Source organism: Calypte anna, chromosome 3, assembly GCF_003957555.1.
Source record: "Calypte anna isolate BGI_N300 chromosome 3, bCalAnn1_v1.p, whole genome shotgun sequence".
NCBI classification, from domain to species: Eukaryota; Metazoa; Chordata; class Aves; order Apodiformes; family Trochilidae; genus Calypte; species Calypte anna.
In genome coordinates this window covers 64,015,927-64,039,847 of record NC_044246.1, presented here as the reverse complement: position 1 = coordinate 64,039,847, position 23,921 = coordinate 64,015,927, and the positions used below count along the sequence as shown (strand labels likewise).

Genomic DNA, 23,921 nt, shown 5'->3' with positions numbered 1-23,921 from the left:
TGATCTCTGAGGTCCCTTCCAACCCGGCTAATTCTGTGATTCTGTGATTCTGAACACTCAATCCTAAATTATCAGCACCTTGCAAAATCCATTCTTTATTTAGTTCTCCACCTGAAGTTTTTATTGCTACATATTCCCCTCTTTGGAAACAAATTGATGTTCTAAAACAGTAAAAAGAAGTTTTACTTTCCTGTTCATCTTAGAGATATGACATTTCAGAAAGAGATGCCAAAGAGATATTTAGACGTACTTGTGAACTGATATAAGCTGAGAGGTACATCTTATCTTTTAAAATGTCAAAATGAAGGTTGGAGGAAAATGGTTGCCATTTATCTTTAATAGCATGAAAACTTCTGAAGCAAGACCACTGTATGCATTCTCCTTGTCATTTGTTTTTGGGAAACTCTACACATCCCTGAAACCTTCCGAGGGGATTAGAGGAAAGTATTTACTTTTTTTTGTTCGTTTTCCTTTTTTTGGTTTTGTTACAGAAAGAAAATAAATCTGTTCTAATCCCAAAAATAATTATAGTAATAATAAATATTGAAAGTCATGAGGGACAAATAGTAGGTTACAAATACCTCTATCTTCACTGAGGATAAGTGTACCAGTACAGAAAAAACTGTGAAGACAATTCCAGATCTGTGCTTCCTCTGGTGGAACTATTATTATCTCTCAAATAACTGTACCTAAAATGATTAGTAAGATGATTTGCTTGATTTCATTAATTTCAAGCTAACCTGAAAGTGGAGGGAGGACCAATTTTATACGTCTTAATGGACTGATATCTACAAATTCTGAACAGGAATCTAGTTCTAGCAGTAATTCAATATACTCTCCACAGCTTATTGTGTCTCACATCATAAGCCTGCCAAGTCTTCCATATGGGGCTATCAAGTCCTTACTACCCCAATAACCCAATATGAAGATGACTGCATGTATAGTTTGAACGTATATAGGCATGTCATATTGAAGAGACTTGGTTCCAGCTGTTTTACCAGATCCAGAAGAAAAAGGCATTTTTTTGACAAATGAGGACACAGAACATGACACACCTATACTAGGTGTGACACAGTATATATATTATATTTAAAAGACTTTGCTAAAAATGGAGAGACAAAATTCCTCATCTGAAAAAAGAGGAAAACTAAAAGTTGTGCTTGTGGCAAGTCGGTCACCTATGTCACTGACACATCTCTTTTGTAAATTACAGTTTACTATAAAACTGTATTAAAGGTTGTACTGTCTGGGAAAGAGAAAACTGAAAGAGATCTACTGAAGAAAACTGTAATGTAGCTTTCCAAATAGTGCAACTAATTTAATGACCGTAGTTAACTATAATCAACAGGAACAGATTAATTAAGGTCTATCTTTTGTCAGGGAGTTAGGTTCTAATAAATAGTAAAGTGCTCCATCCACACACGTACAGAGTAGCCAGAAGCAAGTCCACTACACAGGCACCTAAAATACTACAGAAACAAGGTCTTCTGAGGTTTGCTTTGAAACTTACAGGGCTATGAAAATGCTTTATGATATGCTATTTGTATTCAGTGTGTGTTCCCATAAGAAAAGAATTTTAGAGAGCAGTGGCAGTCATGATAGAAATGGTTCCTCTGAAGGTTTTTGTTCGTTTTTCTTCCTATATTCTTTTTTTTTTTTTTTTTTGACCTGAAAGAATCCTTTGGAAAATATTCCTTCAGTTTTAGGGCATGAAAAGGCTCTTGAACTGACACTAAGGAACAGAATTCAGTGTTTAGGTAAAATTTATGGGTGTTGTTTTTTCATTTTCTTTTTGCAACACTGATTCAAAAAATGTTGATATGAAATTGATGTTTAACCTTGATAGACTAAATTAATATTATCATTTATCTCTGCTCTTTATTTGGAAATAGGTGTGATCTCTATGGACAACTGAGACACATAGGATACACTGTCACAGTGGGAACAGTATCTTTTTTAAGGATACATACTGAAAATACATCTGCCATCTAAAATACGTTCTGAGATTCTCAGGATCTGTCAAATCTTTACACTATTTTACATAGGTTTCTTTAGTAGAAGCTCACATCAGATATATCTTGAAAGAAAATTTCAAATGAGTATTAAGTAATCTGGAAAAATGGGATGTTTTTTGAGACTACTGAGACATTCTAAGTAAGAAAATCTTTGAGCAAGTAGGCAAAAGTCACTGAGCCCCCCCTTACTCACAGTTGTTCCTGAACCAGCAGCTAGCATCACTTACTCATGACTTAATCCATTTTATTCAAGATCATACCCTGGCCAACGTTCGGAATATGTGAAAAATTTGCCAGGTCAAGTTTTATCAGAAGACTGCTACATAGTGTTCATGTTCAGTCACAGTCTTAGTTATCTTGTTTTCTTCTCTCTTTTATTACCTGTGCAGATATTTTTATGGCACCTCATCTACATACTGAAAAGATGGAAAAGCAAGAAGATTTAGGATTCCTTGAGGGTTAGCTTAGGAAAAACCAAAATCACTTCAGTAATCATATCCATTCTCTGCATCCTTTCTCCTTCAATCCCAAATCAATCAACACCTGCCAGAATAAGCTAATGCTCTGATTTTTGAAATCGTTAATGATACTTGATTTTTCTCCACAAGTAAATGAACTACAAGTTAGACTACTAATGACTCTGTCTTGTACCCACACTTAAGGCTGGAAGACTTATAATATCACTAATTTTCACACTACCACATTCTGAACAAAGAAACCCAGAAGAATTGCTCAACAGCACAATTAATAACCTACAGACTTCTTTAGGGACTCTTGCTTCTATAACCTGGAAACCAGCCCCCAAAGCCTGCTCATCTATTATAAGGGACTGGAGATCGACCTAGACTTTAAAACTTCCTATCACACCTCTTCAGATCTCTGCAGAACAGAGGCCATAAAATAATAAAGGCCTTAGCCAACTACACAGATATTTTTACAATGTGAAGTTCATAGACTCTCTCAATTCCTGTCTCTTAATTAAAACATTAGGCACTGAGACAAAATAAAGTTACACCTTATGTGGTCATGGAAGACTAATTAACATCTAAACAGGCTTCATCAGAGCAGTCCTCAAATCTCAATGATACATCTTAGAACAGAGGAAAATCTTTCCACTTTTTAATCACATTTAGCCAAAAAAAGCGTTTATAATGTTGATGTGCAGTTTAAAGATTTCATTCTGAGGTGAAAAAAGCTTACATTTCAGGACAGTTCCTCTATGTTGTTGTTGCTAACTAGAACACAAAGTGAGTTACATCAGGGAAAATATTTTGACCTGGCTGGAATGATTGTGTCCTTATTTCCTCCATGGATTCTAAATCAAAGAATCTTCAGTATCTGCTGTAAACAGACACAAAGTCATCACAAAAACATTCAGCTCTCGCTCATAAGCTGTAACACCTTCCCACATTCTCTGTAATCACAGATCAATGCAGTATGAGCTCACTATTCCTTGCCCACAGTAACAGCTGGTGCCTCAAAATCTTCCACCTAACTCAAGTGCCCTGTATGCATTCCAGACACTTGCAGAAACTCTGTCATGTTCCTGGAATCTTGCTCAAACCTTAATTAATTAAATCATAGGAACATAGAATAATTTGGGTTAGAAGGGGCCCTAAAGATCATCTAGTTCCAACCCCCCAACCATGGGCAGGGACAGCTCCCAGTAGACCAGGCTGCTTGAAGCCCCATCTAGATTGGCCTTGAACACTTCCAGGGTTGGGACAGCCACAACTTCTATGCACAGCCTGTTCCGGGGTCTCACCACGCACTCAGTGAAGAATTTCTTCCTAATATCTCATCTAAACCTACCATCTTCCAGTTTAAAGCTATTACTCCCTGACCTATCCCTATAAATCCTTGCAAAAAATGCCTCCTCAGCTTTTCTGTAGGCCTTTCAGGTACTGGAAGGCTGCTATAAGGTCTTCCCAGAGCTTTCTCTTGTCCAGTTTGAACAACTCCAACACTCTTTTTTGGTTTTCACCCCCTAACTATCATGGTGATAGGAAAAGAGAAGAACAAAATTGCCTGTGCCTGAAGTCCCATCATGATGGCTGAAAAGAATATTAATGTGCAGCCATCCTGATTTCTTCCCACTCTTTTTCATCCAACAGAAAATCCCTTTTTTTCCCCACACTAATTAAAACAGATATAGCAGCTGAAAGGGCACTTTTTAGCCTGATATTGCTTTCCAAACTTCATGTGCTGTATTCACAAGTCTCCTAGTGGTGCTCAAACATGTCCACATGAACATGTTTCTCAATTTACTAAACCTCCACGTAGTCTTAAGTCATATTCAAATCGTATAGATCTTCAAATGTGGATTTATTTGCCCCTAGTCTTCTAACATTTATCTTCCCTTCAGTTCACACTCTGAGATAAGGCCATACTGTTTACATTCAAAAGAAAGGAAGCTATGAAACAATTAAGTGATGAGTGAAAGCTACACTGGAAGTCTGGCAGAAGGCAGAGCTGAATCCAGTCTCCTGCTTCTAGCTCCTGGCTTATTGGTACTCTACACTGTGTAATGTTTATGTTAAATATATTACAGGCTTAATCTGAGTGTAGTTGTTTGATGTCTTTGCCCATCTTTTCAAGGCATTTGTACACATTCAGCATGTGTATAAAGTTTCTTGAAACCTTTCAATTTTGGATTTTAAGAATACCAAAGCCACTGCTACTTCCCTGCCTAAGAAAGATTTCAAGCACTTCTCTGAAGTTTCTTTAATATTAATACAGCAGTCTCAACTAATAAATTTGGCAGTATAACAAAAGGAGATATAGATGTCCTCTGCAGATTTAGAAGTGAATAGTCCTTTCTAAATTTTTAAGAAATCTTTTGTGAAATACTTAGTTATTCTGTATACGTTTTTGCAAGACTTTGCTGGCTGTTATATTTTGGTCGAAGCCTATTCATCATCTAAATGTTTTTTATTAATTTTCTTTTCCGTTACATCAATAGAGTTCAGCTTTTGCTGTAATTCGATAAGTGCTTATAAATAAAAAATACATACTTTCTCATTTATTGAAAATGGACATTTACATTACAGTCAATATTTCAGCCTGACATCTTACATTGACTCTATTCTTATGGTCACGTAACTGATAATCTTTCACTCACTAACACAATTCATCCCCCTAAGAGTACAAGATATTTAGAATGCTATTAAAAATATTATGGTTGAAGATAAGAATAGACTCAAAGTGTATCTAAAATAATTGTGGGACTGATAATGAAAAACAATCACAGTATGAAATAGAAATAAGCTGTGAGACATTGTACTACACTTGCTTTTTATTTAAGGTACCACTTTATTTAAAACTTAGGTCAGATGTCATATAGGAAGTGTAAAAAAAATTCTACAGAACAATTTTCTTAAAGAACTCTTACCCAAACACTGCACAGCATCCCGAGCACTCCCCAGGATCTGCATGGGGAGTCTACTTTTGACAGGTAAGTGGGGAAAAACTTAAGTGTCTTAGGGTTCTTTCACCACTGAGAACTGTGACAAAAGGTTTCCATCACCTAGCAAGACAAATAAGACTTAAACAAGGCATCAGTCCTATTTATAGCTGAGCCTGTTTCCAAGTCCAGATCAACAGTTCATTCCTGCTCCTCCTGCTGAGCAGGACAGGAGTGGTTTTGTTAGCTTTTAAGGGACATTCATAAGGTACCTGTTGTGGGAGACAGCTAGAACTATTCCAGAAACACTCTTCTACAACCTGACAGAATCCTTGAGTATTCATCTCTCAAAGGGTGCTCTTCCCTAGCAAACCTCTATACAAAGTCTTGAAAAACTATTAAACAGGGGCTTTTTAAAGTCACCATTCTTAAGATCAAGTGCTGAAAATATTGATAACAAGTCTGCAAGCACAAGAAGGTGTAAGATCTACTTGACATTGATAAATATTGTATTATGTGCAGTGTAGTTCTGGTCCAGGTGATACTTCATTTCACATCACCATTAGCCAGGAGCTATTTTTCTGCAGAAAGAATACTGATTAAAAAAAGAGTTCTAGTGCTGAAGAACTTGCAGCCTCATTTAGTTGAAGTCTGGGCTGTAACTTTTATACTGAATAAATTCAGATAATACCTTTAGAAGATCACAAGCCATGAAAACAGTATTTTTACAAGAGATCCACATGAAACACTAGTTATAAAATCAGTGAAGAGCAAAATAAGTTATTATTTCCTTATCTTGCCACTTCATTGCCCTAGCATCTAAGCAAGTTGGAAACATAAAGCAAATGCTTCTGCAACCTAAATTAATTCATCAACCCTCTAACTGATAATTAAGGACTAAAACTTTCACATAGAACAAGTGCACTTTTTCAGATGAGACAATACTGCAGTTCTAGTTTTACTCAAGACTATTGAAATTATTGTCTCTAATCACTGTGAGAATAAAAGGTAATATTTCTGTATTTAAGGTAGAAAGAAAGCTTTAGTCACCCAGTTAAAAAAAAAAGAAAGGCATTAAAGAAGAAGATTGAAAGCAAGCATAGATATTAAGTCCTGTAGCTGAAAAGAGAATGTTTTCCAAGACCAAATTTGGAAATTTAGCAAACTTTATGTAGGCAATTTTCATTAAAAACCTTTTGGAGCCTTGAGTTTTTGAAGACTTATTCACTTAGACAAAATGAAATAACTCTCAATAAAAACTGAAAGATAACAAGAAACAACCCTTATCAATAGTAATAGCAACAATAGTGATTTCAAAGACTGACATATTCACTGAGTCCATAAATTTAAAAAAGTTTGCAGTAAAAACAGAAAGCAGAATTAAAAATAGGACTAAGACAGAATGATATCTTCAAGAATATGAGTGTAAAGAACATATTCTGCAAAAGCATGAACAAGCTAGCTGAAATAATGAATCCGTTTAAAGGTTGTTTTCACTTGTAAATTCCTTAGGAAGACCTTAAAAATTTTCTTTTAGTGAGGAAACCACTGAGAAACCTATTATAAACCACTGAGATAACTATTATAATAAAAATCCTTTCAAAAGTATTCTAAAGTTTCTGAAGTTTACAACGTGATTCCAGAATTTAGGTCAGGATGCTGTTCTTCAGGAAGTGTACTAAGCCTCAAGAGTTTAATACCTCTATTTTTCTGTCTGGAGAATACTCAGACTATTCTGTTTTAAAGTGCATTGAGGTTGTGTCTCATGTTTAATTTATATTTACTTATATAAAGCACACTCAAAAAGAGAACATACATGCCTTTGGTATTACACTCAAACATGAGAAATGAGAGGAGAAAGAGAACATGGTGTACAACCAGGACTTCACTGGATTTTGTAAACAATATTGTTTTAGCACACTATGCACCTTTTTATTTGTTATGCTACCTACTCTTGTGCACAAACCAAAAATATCACAACCTGTTCATCATGTTTCTGGGAAAATGAGGGAAAAATAGACAGAAGTGGAATTTGATGAAAATGAGATTGCTGGGCTGGAAAACAGACACATAATAGCATTATAAAGTGCTTTCTGTTGCTAGTTAAATAATTTCACCTGGAAAACAGCTGCGTCCTCCAGTGGGATACAGTTGACACTGGAATAGCTCCAATGCAACCAGTGAACATTTATTTTCAAGAGAAGATGCAATCCATATCTGTCTACATGGGCATTTTCAGGGAAAGAAGGAACATCTGGAAGTTATAATTGTGTTCACATTTGAGAAATGCCAAGAAAAAGTAAGCAGCTTGATGGAAGAATAAAGAGGAAAGTGCCTGAGTCTGCAGATACAGGGAATTGAGGTTACAACTTGATGATGTTTGTAAATAAACTTTAAGATGTGTTTAACATCTCTCACAGGGGCTCAGAAACATAGACAGAAGAATGGCAGTGGATTAGTTGAAATTTTACATGATGTTTGAAATATCTAGGGAAAGATCACATTATGAAAGAAATCTTGGGCCTTAGGCCTGCAAAGATACATGCCTGGTTTTAAAATTAGGCATCTAAATTCCAGGGTCAGAAATCTTATTGTTAAAAACTCATGAAAAACAAACATTTATTTAAAGACTAATTTCTACTACGGTGAAAAAATCTTTTGAACATGAAGAATATTGAAACTTGAGAATAGTCTCAAAATCACAGTAAGTATGAGAAGCAAGAAGTACTTTTGCTGACTGTCCTGCTTTAAGTAACAGTGATTTTAACACCAGAACAAAGAGTTTAATAGACAGGATGACATAGGGGAGGACCAAAGATGGGGAAAGGCAGGAATGAAATTTGTTTGGAGAGCTGTTTTCCAATGGGGAGCACAGGCTCAGCTGCTTTCCTCCCTGCACCTGGGTTATGTTGGACCACTACAGCCATCCTGCCTTGGGAGGAGAGGTAGTGAGGAAGTTCATAGGTCCTGAAGCCCAGCAGATCTGGGTATCTCCAGCAGAGTGGAGACTGGAGTATTTCTATTTTTCTTGTTTGAGTTGCTCATGTGAAAAAAAAAAAAAACAGTCAGCAAAAAGAAAATATAGCACATTATTTATATACCTAAATAGCATGCATAGGGACTAAAAATATTGTTAAGAATTTCTATGTCAACTTTTGGAGAGTTTTATAATTTTCTTTGCTAGAAAATTCAAGTTTAAAATTATTACCAAGAGGACTTTATTATTTAAAATACTAAGGATATCAAAGAACCTTTAAAAGTTAAAATTACTGCTGTTAGATTCTAGTGTTTCTTGCTACGTGATTAGTCCAACATAGTCCTGACCTTTAGGCAATACCACAAGTAAAGAAATAAATAAAAGATAGAGCAGCACTTTATAGTTCTGGCAGCCTCTGGAGAAGTGGTATTATTTCTGGTTTTCTATGCTTAGCATGACACACAGAAGATTGGATAGCAACCGTGTTGTAAAACTAGCTTAGTTGTTTGTATCTCTTTTGTGAACCTGCCTTAAGCACTTCACAGCATGAGGTTCATTAGCCTATAGTGGGCAACAAATGAAATGATGGCAAATATATTCTTAAAAGAAACTTCCTGCTAATTAGTTTTTAAGATAAAAACCTTGGGCAAAATTACACTTTACCACCCCACCCCACTTACTAATATCTGCGTACGCACATTTAATGAATATTTAAATTTAATTTTAACTTGAATTTAAATGTGTGCTGAAGCCCCATAAATATTTGTAGCTAACCTTGCAAAGCAAAAAGGCTTTCCTGAAACTACATTCTCCCATGTTTGTAGCTTTTTTCTCCATACTTTCCAAATTTACTAAGTTCCATTTTATCCAGAAAAACAGGCACCTAGAGAAGTTTTCCTTATGATTTTTCTTTACATGCACTCTGTATAAATCACTAAAAGAAAGTAACAGATCACAGGAAACATCTCATTCAATAGCAACTCGAAGGCAAAATATAATGAAGTTGCATTACAAAATCTATGGGATTTCTAGCTTGTGATAAATGAAGAGGGGAGGCATGGAGGTTGCCTCTGGGCAGAGAGCCCTGCTCCACTTGTTTCTGAAAGGGGAAGGAAAAGAGAGAGTAGGTTCAGAAAGAAGAAGTTTGGCAGTTACTGATCTGGAAATTTGTCACTTCAGCTGGTTTCCTAACAGCAGAATCAAACATTACATTCTCCTGAGCATTTCAAGTGGCTTTTACGTAATCAATAAAAAATTACAATGTCTAGAACAAGAGATGCATTTTAGGATAAATGTACCTCACATGGATTAATTCTGCTTGGGTGTCTAATAACAAAGCTATTCTTGCTCTGAAAAAAAAATGCTTGCATTTAGTTTTGCATTGGTGTACCTCCTACTGAACTGATAATTTTATCAAATATATTTACAGATTAAAACCAAATCAAACACTTTTTTGAGCTTTTTTTTTTTTTACCACCTTGAATGCTCACAGTTCAGTCTCTAGTACCAACATAGCGTCTTCATTGACTTTACAGGTTGTGACAAAAATTAAGAGTGGAGTATGTGGTGAATGTGCTCCAAGTTATAGTCAGGCCAAGGATGAAGTCAGCCATCCAGTCACATAGCATCCCAGGCAGACAGGATTCACATTCAACCTCTGTCATGGACTTTTTGCTATAATTAGTATTTTAGTAATACTCCTGGTAAAAAAAAACTAAGCCATTAGTAAATATTTAAGGTAGTTAGTTTAGATTTGGATAAGTGAAATGCTCATATTTATTACCCTATCCAAAATGGCAATGTAGCAAAATCTCTATGAAGACAAGGGTTTGAAGTTTTCCCTTCAGAAAAGCAATAGAAATTATACAGAAATAATATTATTACAGTTTAAATATTTGGATTATAAAACTATGATATGTATATAGCCTGAAATGTATCTTATACCTGTGATACTGCCTCTTTGGGATATTAAATTATATCCTGCATCATATATGCTCATGTAGTAGGAGTAGACCTGAAGCCAAAATGAAGATCCTGTTATAGGAAGAAAAGGTCAAAGCAAAATGAGGATCTTAACATTTGGATGGATGAATTAAATTATGTCTCTAAAAACAGTAAAAGAGTTACCGGAAAACTATATTTATGGTAATTATGTCAACTGTGAATAACCTCTTAGAGAAGACTGAAAGAAGATTTAGCCTTCCTGACATGCATAGAGAACCACAACTTAAGTCTACATAATGGAATATAGAAAAAAAATTGAGCTGATTTACATACCAAAGGAGGCTACAAAGGCTTAGATTCATTGTGTCTTTGACAATTTGACTCCAGGCAAAGGTACAGAGATACTTTTGAAGTTGTGAGAACATAAGCATGTACAGGGAGTAGGAGATCTTTAGTCATTACATATTTGTAAAAGATTCTTTAAAATTATCTTTGAAGATAGAAAGAGAAGACTTCTCTAGTGAGAAAGTTTTTCTGAATCTGGCATTTTATATTTTCCTTTCTTATGGTAAAAGCCTTCACATGGCACTAAGCAGAACTTTTAGGACAGAAATAAATTCGTACACTGCTGTAGGACTGATTCTGAAAAAAGCCCAAATCATCCACAGACCTCAAGTGAGGCTTATTCAGAACTTAGAGCTACAGCTTTTCCATTCTGATTTCTTAGGGCAAAAACCAGCACTGACCATGGCATGAGCTCATGAGATGGTTTGGGATGAAAAACAAAAAAATCAGTATCTTCCACATTTTTTTTGTTTAGCCTTCTGTACATTACGTGATCTGTTTTGTTAGCTGAACTCTTTCCCTCAAAATCTAATGAGCCTGAAGAATAATGTGCCTGCTTACCGGATGCTCTATCATTTTCTTTTGACTATGTTTTGCATTTAGAAATGGGAACAGAGTTACATCTCCTGAGTGTTACCTGCAGTATTATCTACCAGGTTTCGGAAGAGGGAAGAGGAGAAGAGAAAGATGAAAAGTATTACAGAGCAAAAATGTATCAGAGGCTGTGAAGGACAGAATGAGGGACAGGACAAATTGTGTTGGCAGTCTCATCCAGTAGCTCTGTTGCTACCTATTGGTGTTGCTACCTCTACCCTTAGTCAAATATTTGGTAGCCATGTACTTGCTTCTTAATTCCTGCAATACACTTACTTAAATAAATTAACTGTGCTGTAGGCATATATAAGGAGTAAACTAGAAGATAAATCTTGCTGGTCCATTTTGAGCCTGTACTACTTAAATACATTCCTACTCAGGAATACAAAGTCTGAATGACCATGCTTCAGCATTCAAATATAATTGTTGGTTTTTAAATTAGATAACGAAGATTTTTTTTTTAATTTAGAAATACAGCTTTAAAAATTAAATATAGAGTTAATAAAACCTGTGCTAAGGACTCCATGTTTACATTCCCATAAGTTTTACATGACTCACCATAGAAATCTCTGTCATTAAACCAAAAAGAAATGATCAAGCCATTATAGATTTGAAGAAAATTAAAGAAACCAATGAGCTGCTGGAAATAACTGGCTAAGCAGATGGAGATAAATAAAGCTGGCCTTTTTTCAAGAGTACATCTTGTTTGCAAATGCAAATAATATATTCTTAATTTCAATTAATTTTACTATTTGAACTAATATATTAATTTATTTTATGTATAGAAGTAACTAGAATTTGTTTTAATAAAGTAAAAAATATGTTTCCTTCCTCTAACCTTTGAATAAACATCAACTGAAAGGAATGAGCTTTATCAGCTATATACCCTTGTAGGATGCAGTGGCCCAAAACTAAATTACAGATAGCATTGTGGTGGTTTAATAAATCATTGAGCTTATCAAAACAGTTTCTCTTTAAAATTGTCTTTTTTGTATATATCCAGTACATTTATAATACGCAAATAAACACTTTTTAAATGCTGGGTTTGTACCATTTTTAGTGAATTTCAATTTCCATCCTAATGAAGCTTGACAGAAATCACACATAAAAATGGAATCATTATCTAGTAAAAAAGCAATGCATCATTTAACATTTTCTATAATTTAAAAAAAAAAAACAACAACCTAAACATGGAAGGACTAAGAATCTGGATAAATGGCTCCTTAACTATATAATTGTTTAATAGACAGATATCTAGTTTATCATTCTAAGACTAAAAGGCACAAATTTACCAAGAAACGCTGCATTCAGTCACTATACTAGTAATCAGCCATCAGGAATCAGTGTTTTCCATTCTTTTGGGAAAATAAATGATAGAAGACACATGCAAAAAATACTAAAATTGCTGTTTTGAAATCCAGGCTCTTTTTGCTGATTTAAGTAATTATTAAAATTGATGATGAAAAAGGTTTTTCAATCATTTTGAGTCAATCAATCCACCCTCTACTACTTTAAATATGGTTATGGATGGTAAAATGAGCATTTTGCACTATTTCAGTCTCCTTAATCAGAGCACAAAGAAGGGAATATCAGCATCAGAAAGAAAATGAATTAATCTCAAATTTTGTAAGCAGCTGACCTACCTCAAAGAGGGCAGCTCTGGTTTCTCTGTCTTCAGTTTGTCCAAACTGAAGCCAGACCTACATTATGAAACATATTTTTAACTATACTGGGTCCTGCTTTCCATAGCAGAGCAGTAAAGCAGCATGAATTCACCTCTTATTCAGTAGTTACACTGTAGGCAATAGGTAAAAATACTCAAAATATCTGTATACATCTTTTTTTCAAGGATTATGTACCTGAAGTTGTAGACTGGGACTTGAGAATCTAGGTAGTTGAACAGATTCAATTTTTAAACCTGTCGGAAGTGATCACCCCCATAACTTGAAAAAGCCACTATGCTTTTAAATGTATTTCTCATTATAGAAATAACTTGGAAATATTTTCCAAATACTCCTGGGCTCAAATTTCTTTTTTAAAAAAATTGAATAAATGCTCAGGCCTACAGTCCAGCTGTTTACACAAATGTGAAGATGAATTAATGGATTTTTAGCCCATCATGGTCTAGCAACACAACACACAAGCTTAAATCTTTGGTGGGTTTTAAATTTTTCTGCAGTCAGTAGGTGGTTGACTTTCTAAGGAACTATGTAAGTTAACAATATGTTAGAGTTTCTCTATATCAACTGAACTTGTAAAGATGCTGTAGCAGCTTTGAGTAACACTACACAGACATTCTGAAACCTAGAACTCCAGCTAACAAAGTCCTCTTTCTTGCTTGGCTCAATAGTCTAGGTGAAAGAAGCAGGATGAAGCCAAACTAACCAGCTCAGTTGACCAAGTCCACAGGCACAGAGGAATCCAAGTTTTCAGGAACTTCACTGAGAATTTGGACCCCAAAGACTTACTAGTTTACAGGCAATTCTGTTTTTTTCTGACTTTTCTTCTCTCCCATTAATTATGCTTTATACTGTACCTGGAATTTGTAAAGAAAAACAGACTGATTCCTTCAAAAAATCATTGCCAAAATTGTATTTTCCTAAACCACTGCAAAAGGCATACTATCTGCTTCCTTGTCAACAATGAAAGCCAGAAAAAGAAAACAACTTTTTATTTTGCAAATTCCCTTGTTGCAAATAAATTTTACAGAAACTTCCTAACTCAGTGCTTAAACAGCAATTTAACTGAGGGCTAGGAAACACCTCACATGCTTTTAGCCATCAAAATGTATCACCTAATCTAATTTATTCATCTAGGCCCCTTTTTCAGTCAACACAACTAGCACCTCTAGCAGCAATTCATGAATTACCATGAGAAGCAGCTATCTCCCTCTTGCCTGTAGTGTGACTTTGCAAAAGTTTTCACCAACTGGAGGCTGCTGTTAGCTTCTGGCCATCAAATCTGCTAAGCCATTATGATTTTACCCTCTGGCTGTTGTGGGTTATTTCTCATACACCATCAGTTTCACATATATTAATCTTCAAGTACATAGATCCTGTTAAATCTACCTTTTGAAATGGCTTACATCTTAAAAACCTCTTGTAGTTATCAAATAGCCTGAGAAAAGGACTGAAATCCAGAAGCTAATTTTGATTTTATCACTGACAAGCTGTGTGTGGCCTTGGGGCTTAGCCTGTCTCCTTGCAGCCTGCTCCAAGACAGAGGAAATGTGTAGTTGCACAGCTTTCAGCAGCAAAATGAGGACCAAACTATGACTCATTGTCTCATTTCTCTTTGACTCCCGCTTCTCTCTTGCTCCATGGGGGAAATAAGTTGTGGCAGACAAACAGCTGGAATAGAAAACTTGTCTTTCTCCTCTCCTCACTTCCTCAGCTTAGATCAGTGCACTCTCCAGTGTATTGCAGCAGGCAGAGCTGAATATCTGTTCATTCTTCCCAGCATGGGATCACAAAGTGCCAGGGGACAGCCACCAACCCTGCATGGTGACCGGCAGTAGCTTGGACTAGAAAGGACCAACTACAGGGCTGCTGCTGGAGCTATTGTGCAAATGCAGATTAAGCTGTACATTGGTAGAAGTAATTTCTCAGAGGTGCCAAGATTTTTTGTTTTCCTGTTTCAGTGGGGGCATCTCTAATTACATCTGCAACTGAGTCCACTCCAGTGCCCATGTTCAAAACCACAGTAGAGTAGCACAGTTAGATCCCCACGACGTTCTAAGCAAGCACTTCAGTGGATCACAGCAAGGTCCCTGATTATTACAGAATACTCAATTACAGCTGAAATGTTAAAGTAATAGTAGTAGTAGCAGTAAGAGTAATAATAATACAATAATAAAATGAGAATTATTATGATTAATAATAATAATAATATGTTGACTGTTGCAAAGACAGAGTACCTAGCATCTGTACTGAGATATTTTATTATACAGTTTTAAGGACTTCCACATATTAATAGTATAGTTCTGTGGTTGCAGCTACATGTAATATGAGGATGTTGAAGATAATCCTTTGGAATCTTCTCCAAAATATTTGCCAGCAGTAGATCTAGGTTCTGCCAACTTTCTAAGGACATTAATAAACTTCTGTCTTCAGAGTTCTGCTTTTGTCTTTCAGTGAATATGCTTCACGAATATTTCCACAATTAATGATTTGTAGCTTTGGAAACTAATAGGCAGTGTATGCAGGTAGCAATGAAAGCAGACAGGACAGGGTCACTGCTTGGTCATTACACTTTTAAGCTGCTCAGTCTCATTGTTATTCTTGTGATGTTGACTTGAAAGAGCACTCCATTGGCCCTCTGCTTCTATCTCTGCATATATCCACATATTGACATAGGATGTCATAAAAAGATACCTTGGGATGTGATACCAACAGTATCACTCTGGACCACCTCTGTAAACCAGCAGCTACACTGGCCATGGCAGTGTTGAAACCTGCATTGTTGTAGTGCCATGGTCTCTGATGTGTCAGAGTGGTACCCCAAAAGGCAAGGACCTCAGCAAGCTAGCTGATTTATGGCTGACAATGTAAAATAGAGTTAAGAATGCCCACCACAAGGAGAGACTTCTCTAATCCTTATAACATCACAAAGACCCCAGCAAATCATGGGCTGAGATGTAGTATGAAACAAAATAAAATCAAAAAGGAATTGTGTGAAGCAAGAGGTACTTCATTTTTTTTTTTTTAATTTGTACAAAATATTTTGTTGAAGCTTAGATTTGAACTTTCAGACTGTCTTGTGACTGTCAGCAGTAACCCCAGAGGAAAAAACCTTTCACTAAACCATTAGCCCCAGGCAAAATTCTTAGTTTTCTGTCATAAGTAAAATTTTCCTCTCATGGATCCAAAGTTCAGCTGATCAACATAAGTCCACTCCAGATATAAGAAAACAAAACTAAACTAAAATAAATGAAACTAAACTAATTATTTGGCTTATATACAAGTCATGCTGAAGGACAGGTTACTGTGGAGCTGATGGCCCTTATCACCCCAAGTCTGTTACTTTGCACAGAAAGAAACAGAGAAGACATATACACAATATTACAGCCAAGGAACACCTGTAAAAACAATATACAGTGCTATGCAAACAATTCAGACTCTTAGCTTTACTTCTATTTTATTTCGAGAGGTTTTATTATCTTTCCCTAAAAAGCTAAGTGACTAAAACGTTACTTCCAAACTGACTGAAAAGCTCCTATGTTTGGTACTAATTTTGGATTAAAACTGTTGCTAATTTGGATTTTGGTTTTGCTTGGAGAACTTTGCAAGAAGTACTTCCACACTGCCTCTCTGACACTGACATTATTAACGTAAGCATTTTGGAAGACAATAATTTCAGAGATTTCCCTGGTAGCAGCTACAAAAGGACCAATGTTTCCAACAAGCCTGGTTAGCACTATCCAAATAAACTAGTGCTAGCATATGGGTTAGAGCTGTCAGGCTGAGCCACCTGTTTTGGCAGTACTTGTTGCCAGAAGTGAATTATAGATCCATGCCAACTGGTGATTAAAAAATCATACACACATCGTCTCCTTGCCTTGGTTAACCAGACATCAGGAAAGGACTGCACAATTTGAAATAGTCCTAAAATCAGTCCTTTAGAAGACAATGGGCTCACTCTAATAGTGCTTAATGCAGATCCTCTTACAAATATTAACTGTGAAAAATGAAAGATGAAAAGTACAACTTTCATACACTGAAATGTCAAATAGCCTTGACAAGCATGATAAAAATAATTTTCAGGAGACTGTTCAAAGGGTTTTTTCTTTGTAGTGTCATCATTAAATTCAGATACACAGTGGAGTAATCTATACTATAAAAAAAAAAGGCTGGAATGAAATTCAACTAAAATATTCAGTATTAAAGAAGGTTGCATTTTAAATATATCCCATGTCTCAGTGGGGTTGATAAAAAAACTTTATGAACCTAAAATATTATTTGAATATGAATGGTCAGGAAATATTAAAGTACATGAAATATTCATATTTTAGAATATATATTTATTGTGTAATACAATTGCTTTGCTTTTCATTCTTGCAGGCCTAGCTTTGACATACTTATTTCAGCACAGATTTTACTGACTCCTTTAGAATTTTACCTCAAAAAGGGCTGCAGAGTTGATAGATTTTAACCTACAGTAACTTCATGTACTGTTCAGAATACCTTATGCCCCTGATGGAAAAATCAGGGCCAACAAGCTAAGCTATTCTGACTCTGGCAAATCTCCAGCTAGGAAGGCTCTACCCGTACAAAGCTGTACCTGAGCAAAGGTTGAGGGTGGGACCACATGACATTCAAATGTTCCCCATCTTTTAAAACACTATAACATAGCCAGCTAAAGCAGTGTTGTTCTACAAATGAGACTAAGTCTATTTTTAGAGGTGTACTTAGATCTAGCTTAAGTAACTGGTATAAAATCAGGCAACAGGAGTTAGATAAAGAAGGAAATAAAAATGAAAAAAATGGAAAGCAATTCAACAAACAAAATGAAATTATCCTGAAGTGAAGGTGTTATTTGGTAAGAGCAATAAATCATATTGACATACTAGCTCAATTACACTGTCGAAGTATATATAATTTTTAGTTAATTATATTTGAAAATAGTTACCATACCTTCTGTTGTAACCTCGGCCATGATGATGATGGTAAGAGATACTCTGTCAAAAGGTCAAGATCTACTGTGGCAGCTTAGATAATACTTCTGGGTGTCTGGCTCTCCCAGGAGCTGCAGAATGAGGAGGGAGGTCCTCTGCTTTTCCTAATTCTGCTTCGTCTTCTTTTGTGGCCCTCAAACTTTCCGTTTCCTCACCAGTCTCACGCTCTCCCAGAGCAACCTAAGGCCTTCCAGAGGCAACACTTCAAGCTCAGTCTAAAGTATCACCTTCTAACAAAAATAGCCATGCCTTACAGTCAATCTTCAGCATGTTTTTTTGAATACCCTGAGAATCATGCACACTACATATAAAAAGTAAAAAGGCCCAGCTCTAAACAGGACAGGAATGCATGGAAAGGCAGCAAAAAGCAGAAGTGGGAAAGAACTGTTTAATGTTCCTGCAGCCTTGAGAGCATAATGGCTGTTCTTTGGAGGGTATGTCAGGAAACATAAAATATAGAGTTCAAAGTAACCTTATCCATCCTGGCTCAACTTTATTCTTAGCACACTCAGTGGTTAGCACATTCTTCCTGGCCTTATTTGGTTCAGGGAGGGTCCTGTGAAGCTTACCACTGACTAAGGGGGAGGGTAAATTAGGTGATTTTCTCCACTTGGATTCTTTGACGCAGTTCAGAGCCAATTAATACACCACCTGAAGCCCATGAAACTGGTAACTTCTTCAGTTTGTACTTTTTTTGGTAATCCTCTGATTTGCTGCAGTTATCACACTGAAGTGAATGAAGTGAATCTACAGTTCACCCAAGGATTACTGAGCACTGAAAAATTTAAATAGTAACAGCTGATATAGTAAATAGTGGATAGTTCTAGTCTAAATGAATGAGGTAATGCAAAAGGTAATACAAAAAAATATAAAGCAGATCAGATTTTGTGTAGGTGTGGTTGATGAAAACAACAAAACAACTCAAAAAATCTGTGATTTTAAACAAGATTATACAAACCTGAGAATAAGCAGATACCAAAGAATTTAGAGGAAGAAAAATATTAACAATTTAAACAAGAAAAATGATTTAAAAGCTTTAGCAATCTTTTCATTGCATTGGTTGTAATTTCACGGTTTAGAATTATGTGGGCAAAAAATGAAATCAGTAAAAAGGTGGCCTTAGGTCAGCACACATCTACATTAATGTCATCATCACATCATCACATGAAATCAGAAACCATTTTAAACAGTTCATAGCAGGAAACCTGTAGTCATCTTGGCCTGGCATTTGCAAGTCTCATCTTCCCCTCAGGAGATATATGCACCTGGATCTGTGGCAAAGTATAAGGAAATTAATCCATTTATCTATCACGCAAGATGGAGAAGCAAACTGCTACTGAACAGTTTACAGTCAATTTTTCCCTCCCCTTAACTATAACACAACTCAAAACTGCTGCAAGCCTGAAAATGTTAGCTTTTTCTAGTCAAAGAAATAAAAAAATATACAGTACTGCTCTATATGCTTTCTTCAACTCTGCTAACAAGATCTTTTGCACTGACAAGTTTTGGTTATTTGATACTCGTTAGTCAATGCTTTTCTGATAATCCTCCTAGCTCCCCTAATTACTTCTTTAGCCTGTCCTTCAGAAGGTTCTCCTCACTAAGGCATTAAACAAAAATTTTTATTCCTTAAAAAAATCTCTTTCAAAAATACCAAAATATTCTGTGGAATCACACTCACATTAAGAAAAAATTATCTCCAGAATAGTTTGATGATTAGAAAAGATGGATGTGTGATACTAAGGCAAAGTCTTTGTCCTTCCAAATGACTTCTTTCTCTTCTGCTGGAGCAGTTGCATTTAACATGAACAGTTAAATATTTTGAGTCATCTGCATTTTGACAGCTATGTTCCTTGCTTGAGATGTGAGAGATCATCTCAGCTGAATACCCATAGCACAGAGCTAATCACTGTTGCAAAGTCAGAATTGCTTTCACATGTATTATTATTCAAAAAGTAATAAAATAATGAAGGTTCAGTTAGGATATATAAGAAGTGAAAACTGGAGAAAATATTCTTGTCTGAATTTTGTCTTGTATCATACACAAAGACTTATCTGTTTGTAAAATTCTATGTGTACTGTTGCCTGTACCTCACTGTTTCCATCTCATCTCCTACCACCTGCCCTCTCGCCTTCATTTCTTGCTTCCTTTGCTGCTATATATGTTCACTCTCAATCATGGGCTGCTATTCTGAAAACAAAATATAAGAGCAGAAGAACTGAGATAATCCAACTGGAAATCAATTTTCCACAACATCAGCCCACTGTCCAAGAAGGAGACTGTTGGGTAGTCTCTGCATCCCTTGTATATGAAAAACATTCCTTCTGGGAAGTATGTTAAAACTGTCATATGCACAAATATCTTGCAACAAGTATAGCTCTAGAGAAATCTACACAGTTGTTGCTATGTTTAAGGGAGGTGAAGTCTAGGGAGCTGGGTGTCATAAATATCAGAGATAACCACAGCTTTTGCAAAAATAAACACTACTAAAGTAAGTCAAGTTCTGTCTCTGTGTATGTGCATGTACACTTATTTTGAAAAAACAAAAAAATATCTTTTGGCTTTTTGTTTATTTTGGATTTGGGGTTTTTTTGTTTGGTTGGTTTTGGGTTTTGGGGGGTTTTTTTTGGTTTTTTTAGGAGACTAAGAAAGGGAAATTTTCAAAATTTCATGTAGGGCTAGTTAGAAGTTTTGTTAAAATTGGAAGTTTGGCTCAAGTTGAGAAGTTTCTTCTATAGTAATCTGTGAAATTCACATCATGCAGAAAGCCAGCACAAGTCTACACAGCCTTTCATCCAACAAAGTAAACACTAACTCTCTGACTTACCTTATCTATTGGACCTGACCCAGAATGGGCTTTGGAGGCAGCCTTCTCTGGCTAATCTGATGGGAAATACTCATCTGTAAAATGTTCTTTCTTTCTCCTTGTTCATATTTCAAGCAATAACAAAACTGAAAAAGATTAAAACTTCTTTAGCTCTTTTAAGCAATATCCAAATCTGAACATACACATTTTCTCCTCATTTTCTACCCATCGTGTCTCAGGCACAATGTGAAAATCCTCTTGGCCCAAGTTAGCAATGGGTGCTTCCTTCCACTCACAGGGATTACATGGTAAATGAACTGTCCTGGCATCAGATCTCACATTCAGTGGTGATGGAGCACCTGATGCCTGGAGCAGCAGGCTGGCTCTCACACCAGATTACTGAGATATGCAAGTCTGTGTTAAAGAAAATAAAGTGAAGGTTCTCTGTTCTCTATAGCTGTTTGGATAGGGAAAAAGGGAGAAGGAAGTACTACATAATGCTACAGACACTTATGTGTAGCCATGTGCCTTGATCTCAGATAATACGTATTTCAGTGAGAATCCTAGCTGATTAATCAAAGAAAAGCAATTATTTCAATATTTTGCTTTAGGAAAATATCTAAGGTTTCCTATTTTACAGGCTCCAATATGAACTGTTTTTAGATTAAAAGTTTTGCTGTTCACGTAATCAAAGCAGAAGTAAACAAATACTTTATCAGCTGATTTCAGGCTTGCCTTGATGATATTATAAAAAGGGAATAGAGAAAGACAACACACCATGTTGAATTACTAGGTTATAAGAGGAGAGACTTTCATACTTATACAAGAAAGCATTTGAGCATCTGAGTAAAACTGTCAAACAAGAAAATGCAGAACAATATTTGATCTTGCCTGCTAACACTACTGAGGAATTCTGAGAGTTCAGTGCTACAAAATCAAATTAATCAAGAGAAAAGGTCTTTCTATCTCAGTTCATGCTCACAAGCACGGCAGAGTCAAGGACAAGAAACTTAACTGATATATCTGATGAATTCTGGGAGTAAATTGTTATCAGAAACAGTCAGTAATCCACTGATAAGAACTAAAGATAGGTTGGAAGTAGAATGCTAGGGAGATGGTGGATGGTACTGAATCCAGTGAATTGTAGACACATGCAGAAGCAACTATAAGATTAGAGTGATGTCTGTTCTGAGCTTTGATATGCATATGAAGAAAAACACTGAAAATATTTGAGGCACCAGCTGGTTCCCACTGGAACAGACATTCCTACTCCTTTTTTTAATTTTGATTTTTGTTGAGGAATTCTGTTACTTGTAGATGAGATTTTCATTCAGACCCAGTGGTAGTACCCTGTGTTTTTCAATATGAACGGGAGCACACATTTCTATTCTGATGCCCTTGAATTCCTAACCAGTTAGAGAAGTAATTGTGATCTTCTATTGACCATCACACAACTCTGAAGTAATTTTTTTCCATTTATGATTGATATTTCCACAATAACAATTGAAAGATTTTTTGAATCTACATGTCCAAAGTCTACTTATTTTGAATATCCTGAAGTACACCCAAAGTGTGTAACTATACAAGATGTAGATACTATAGTGGATGCAGGCTAGAGCTTGGTATTTGTTTAAACTCTTTCATAAATCAGTTTGCATCATTTGTCAATTAGACTTGCATACATAGTGGCTTTAAACAATTTCTTCTTTAGTATGTAAGAGAGAGTAGAACTCCATAGTAGATCTCTCCTACGTTTAACATGAAGAACTGGCAGACTGCTAAGAAGCTCTGTCTCTGTATGCAGACTGGTTTGAATGAAAACCAGCCTCTGCCTGAGGACAGCTAACAAGGACACTGGGATCACACCATCTTGGCACTCTGAGCTCATTAAGGGGCACGTGATAGGTTAGATTTCACAAAAAGAAATTACTCCAAAGCTATATGATAGAAATTCAACAGTTGCAGAAGAAAATACTTTAGATACAGACTATTCCACTTTACCATAATAGGACTTCCAATTGGACATCATACTCCAAACTGCTGATGTAACCTCAGTCTGGGTGTGTGACTGGATAATGAACCATTTCTAACACCCATTCAAGCATCCGCTGGTTAGAAAACTATTTTCAGGAAATAAGGTTGATTATATCCTACTTGGCTGCCTGGCAAGCTGAATGAGTAGATAGTCAATGGAGGGAAATCAGGCTAAAGAAATTCCCTTGTTTAAGAGAGGGGAATTTTTTTCCATGTTCTTTGCTTACCAAGTACTACTATGGCTGGGTTCAGAGATGGCTACTATTGCAGTATGTCAAGGTGGACTTCATTTAGATGAGCTTTACCAGTTTCATATTACACATTTTTTCTTTTCAGTTGATCTACTTTATTCTTGACATTCTTAAGGTGTATTCTTTTATAAGCACCCTTGTGGTTTTACTTTGACATCTAGGAAATTTCTCTGAAGCTGACTCACAGATAAAATAAATGATAGTGAAAAAGGGATATTTGGAACTGGCCATTTTTCAAGAAGCCATTGCAAAAAGTCCGCTCTAATTGTCCTCTTTTTCAAAATAAGCTGCATCGACAGTTGGTGGTGTATAGAACATGAAGAACAGCCAACCAATTAGTAGACATGGGCGCTGACTGACATAACATGAATTACACAATGTCAAAAATAATGATGGAGAACTGTCCTAATTCCCTAATGAACTTGATGTGCAGACTGGTTCAAAAATGTTCTTTCAAAGCAAGATGACTTCACTTCTGATGTTTTTTTCCTTGAGAATAGGAATTCTCTTTTAAAAAATAACTGCTTTTCCAAGATTTCATTTTAAACCAAGTTTCCATGCTAAAAGAACAAGACTCAGAAATATATCACACAAATACATATAGTGAATGAACTAAATCACTCCTGAACTAAACTTCTGATCTTCAACTTCCAGACCCAGCTCCAAATTTCCACATTTCAAGTTTTTCTTCAGACCTTACTGTTAAAAAAAAGTTCAATAGAAATCAACATGGATTTTTTTTTTCAGATATGGTCAGAGTTGAGCACACTGACAAAAACAGATTAAAAGGGACATATCTGGATAAAAGTCTGATGTTTAAAAGACAAATATATGTTCTCATGCCAAGAATTTGGGGAAAAAATATGGCTTAAAACTCA

General features: G+C 35.8%; 1 protein-coding gene across 1 annotated transcript in view; it reads right to left on the bottom strand.

Moving 5' to 3' along the window:
- The window catches only part of TRDN (triadin), a 140,873-nt gene extending 122,499 nt beyond the window's left edge, over positions 1–18,374 (bottom strand). The window contains exon 1 of the mRNA XM_030447551.1: positions 17,911–18,374. Coding sequence (XP_030303411.1) covers positions 17,911–17,932 — 22 coding nt within the window. The 5' untranslated portion in view covers positions 17,933–18,374. The remainder of the gene's footprint in view (positions 1–17,910) is intronic.
- Positions 18,375–23,921: the final 5,547 nt, after the last annotated feature.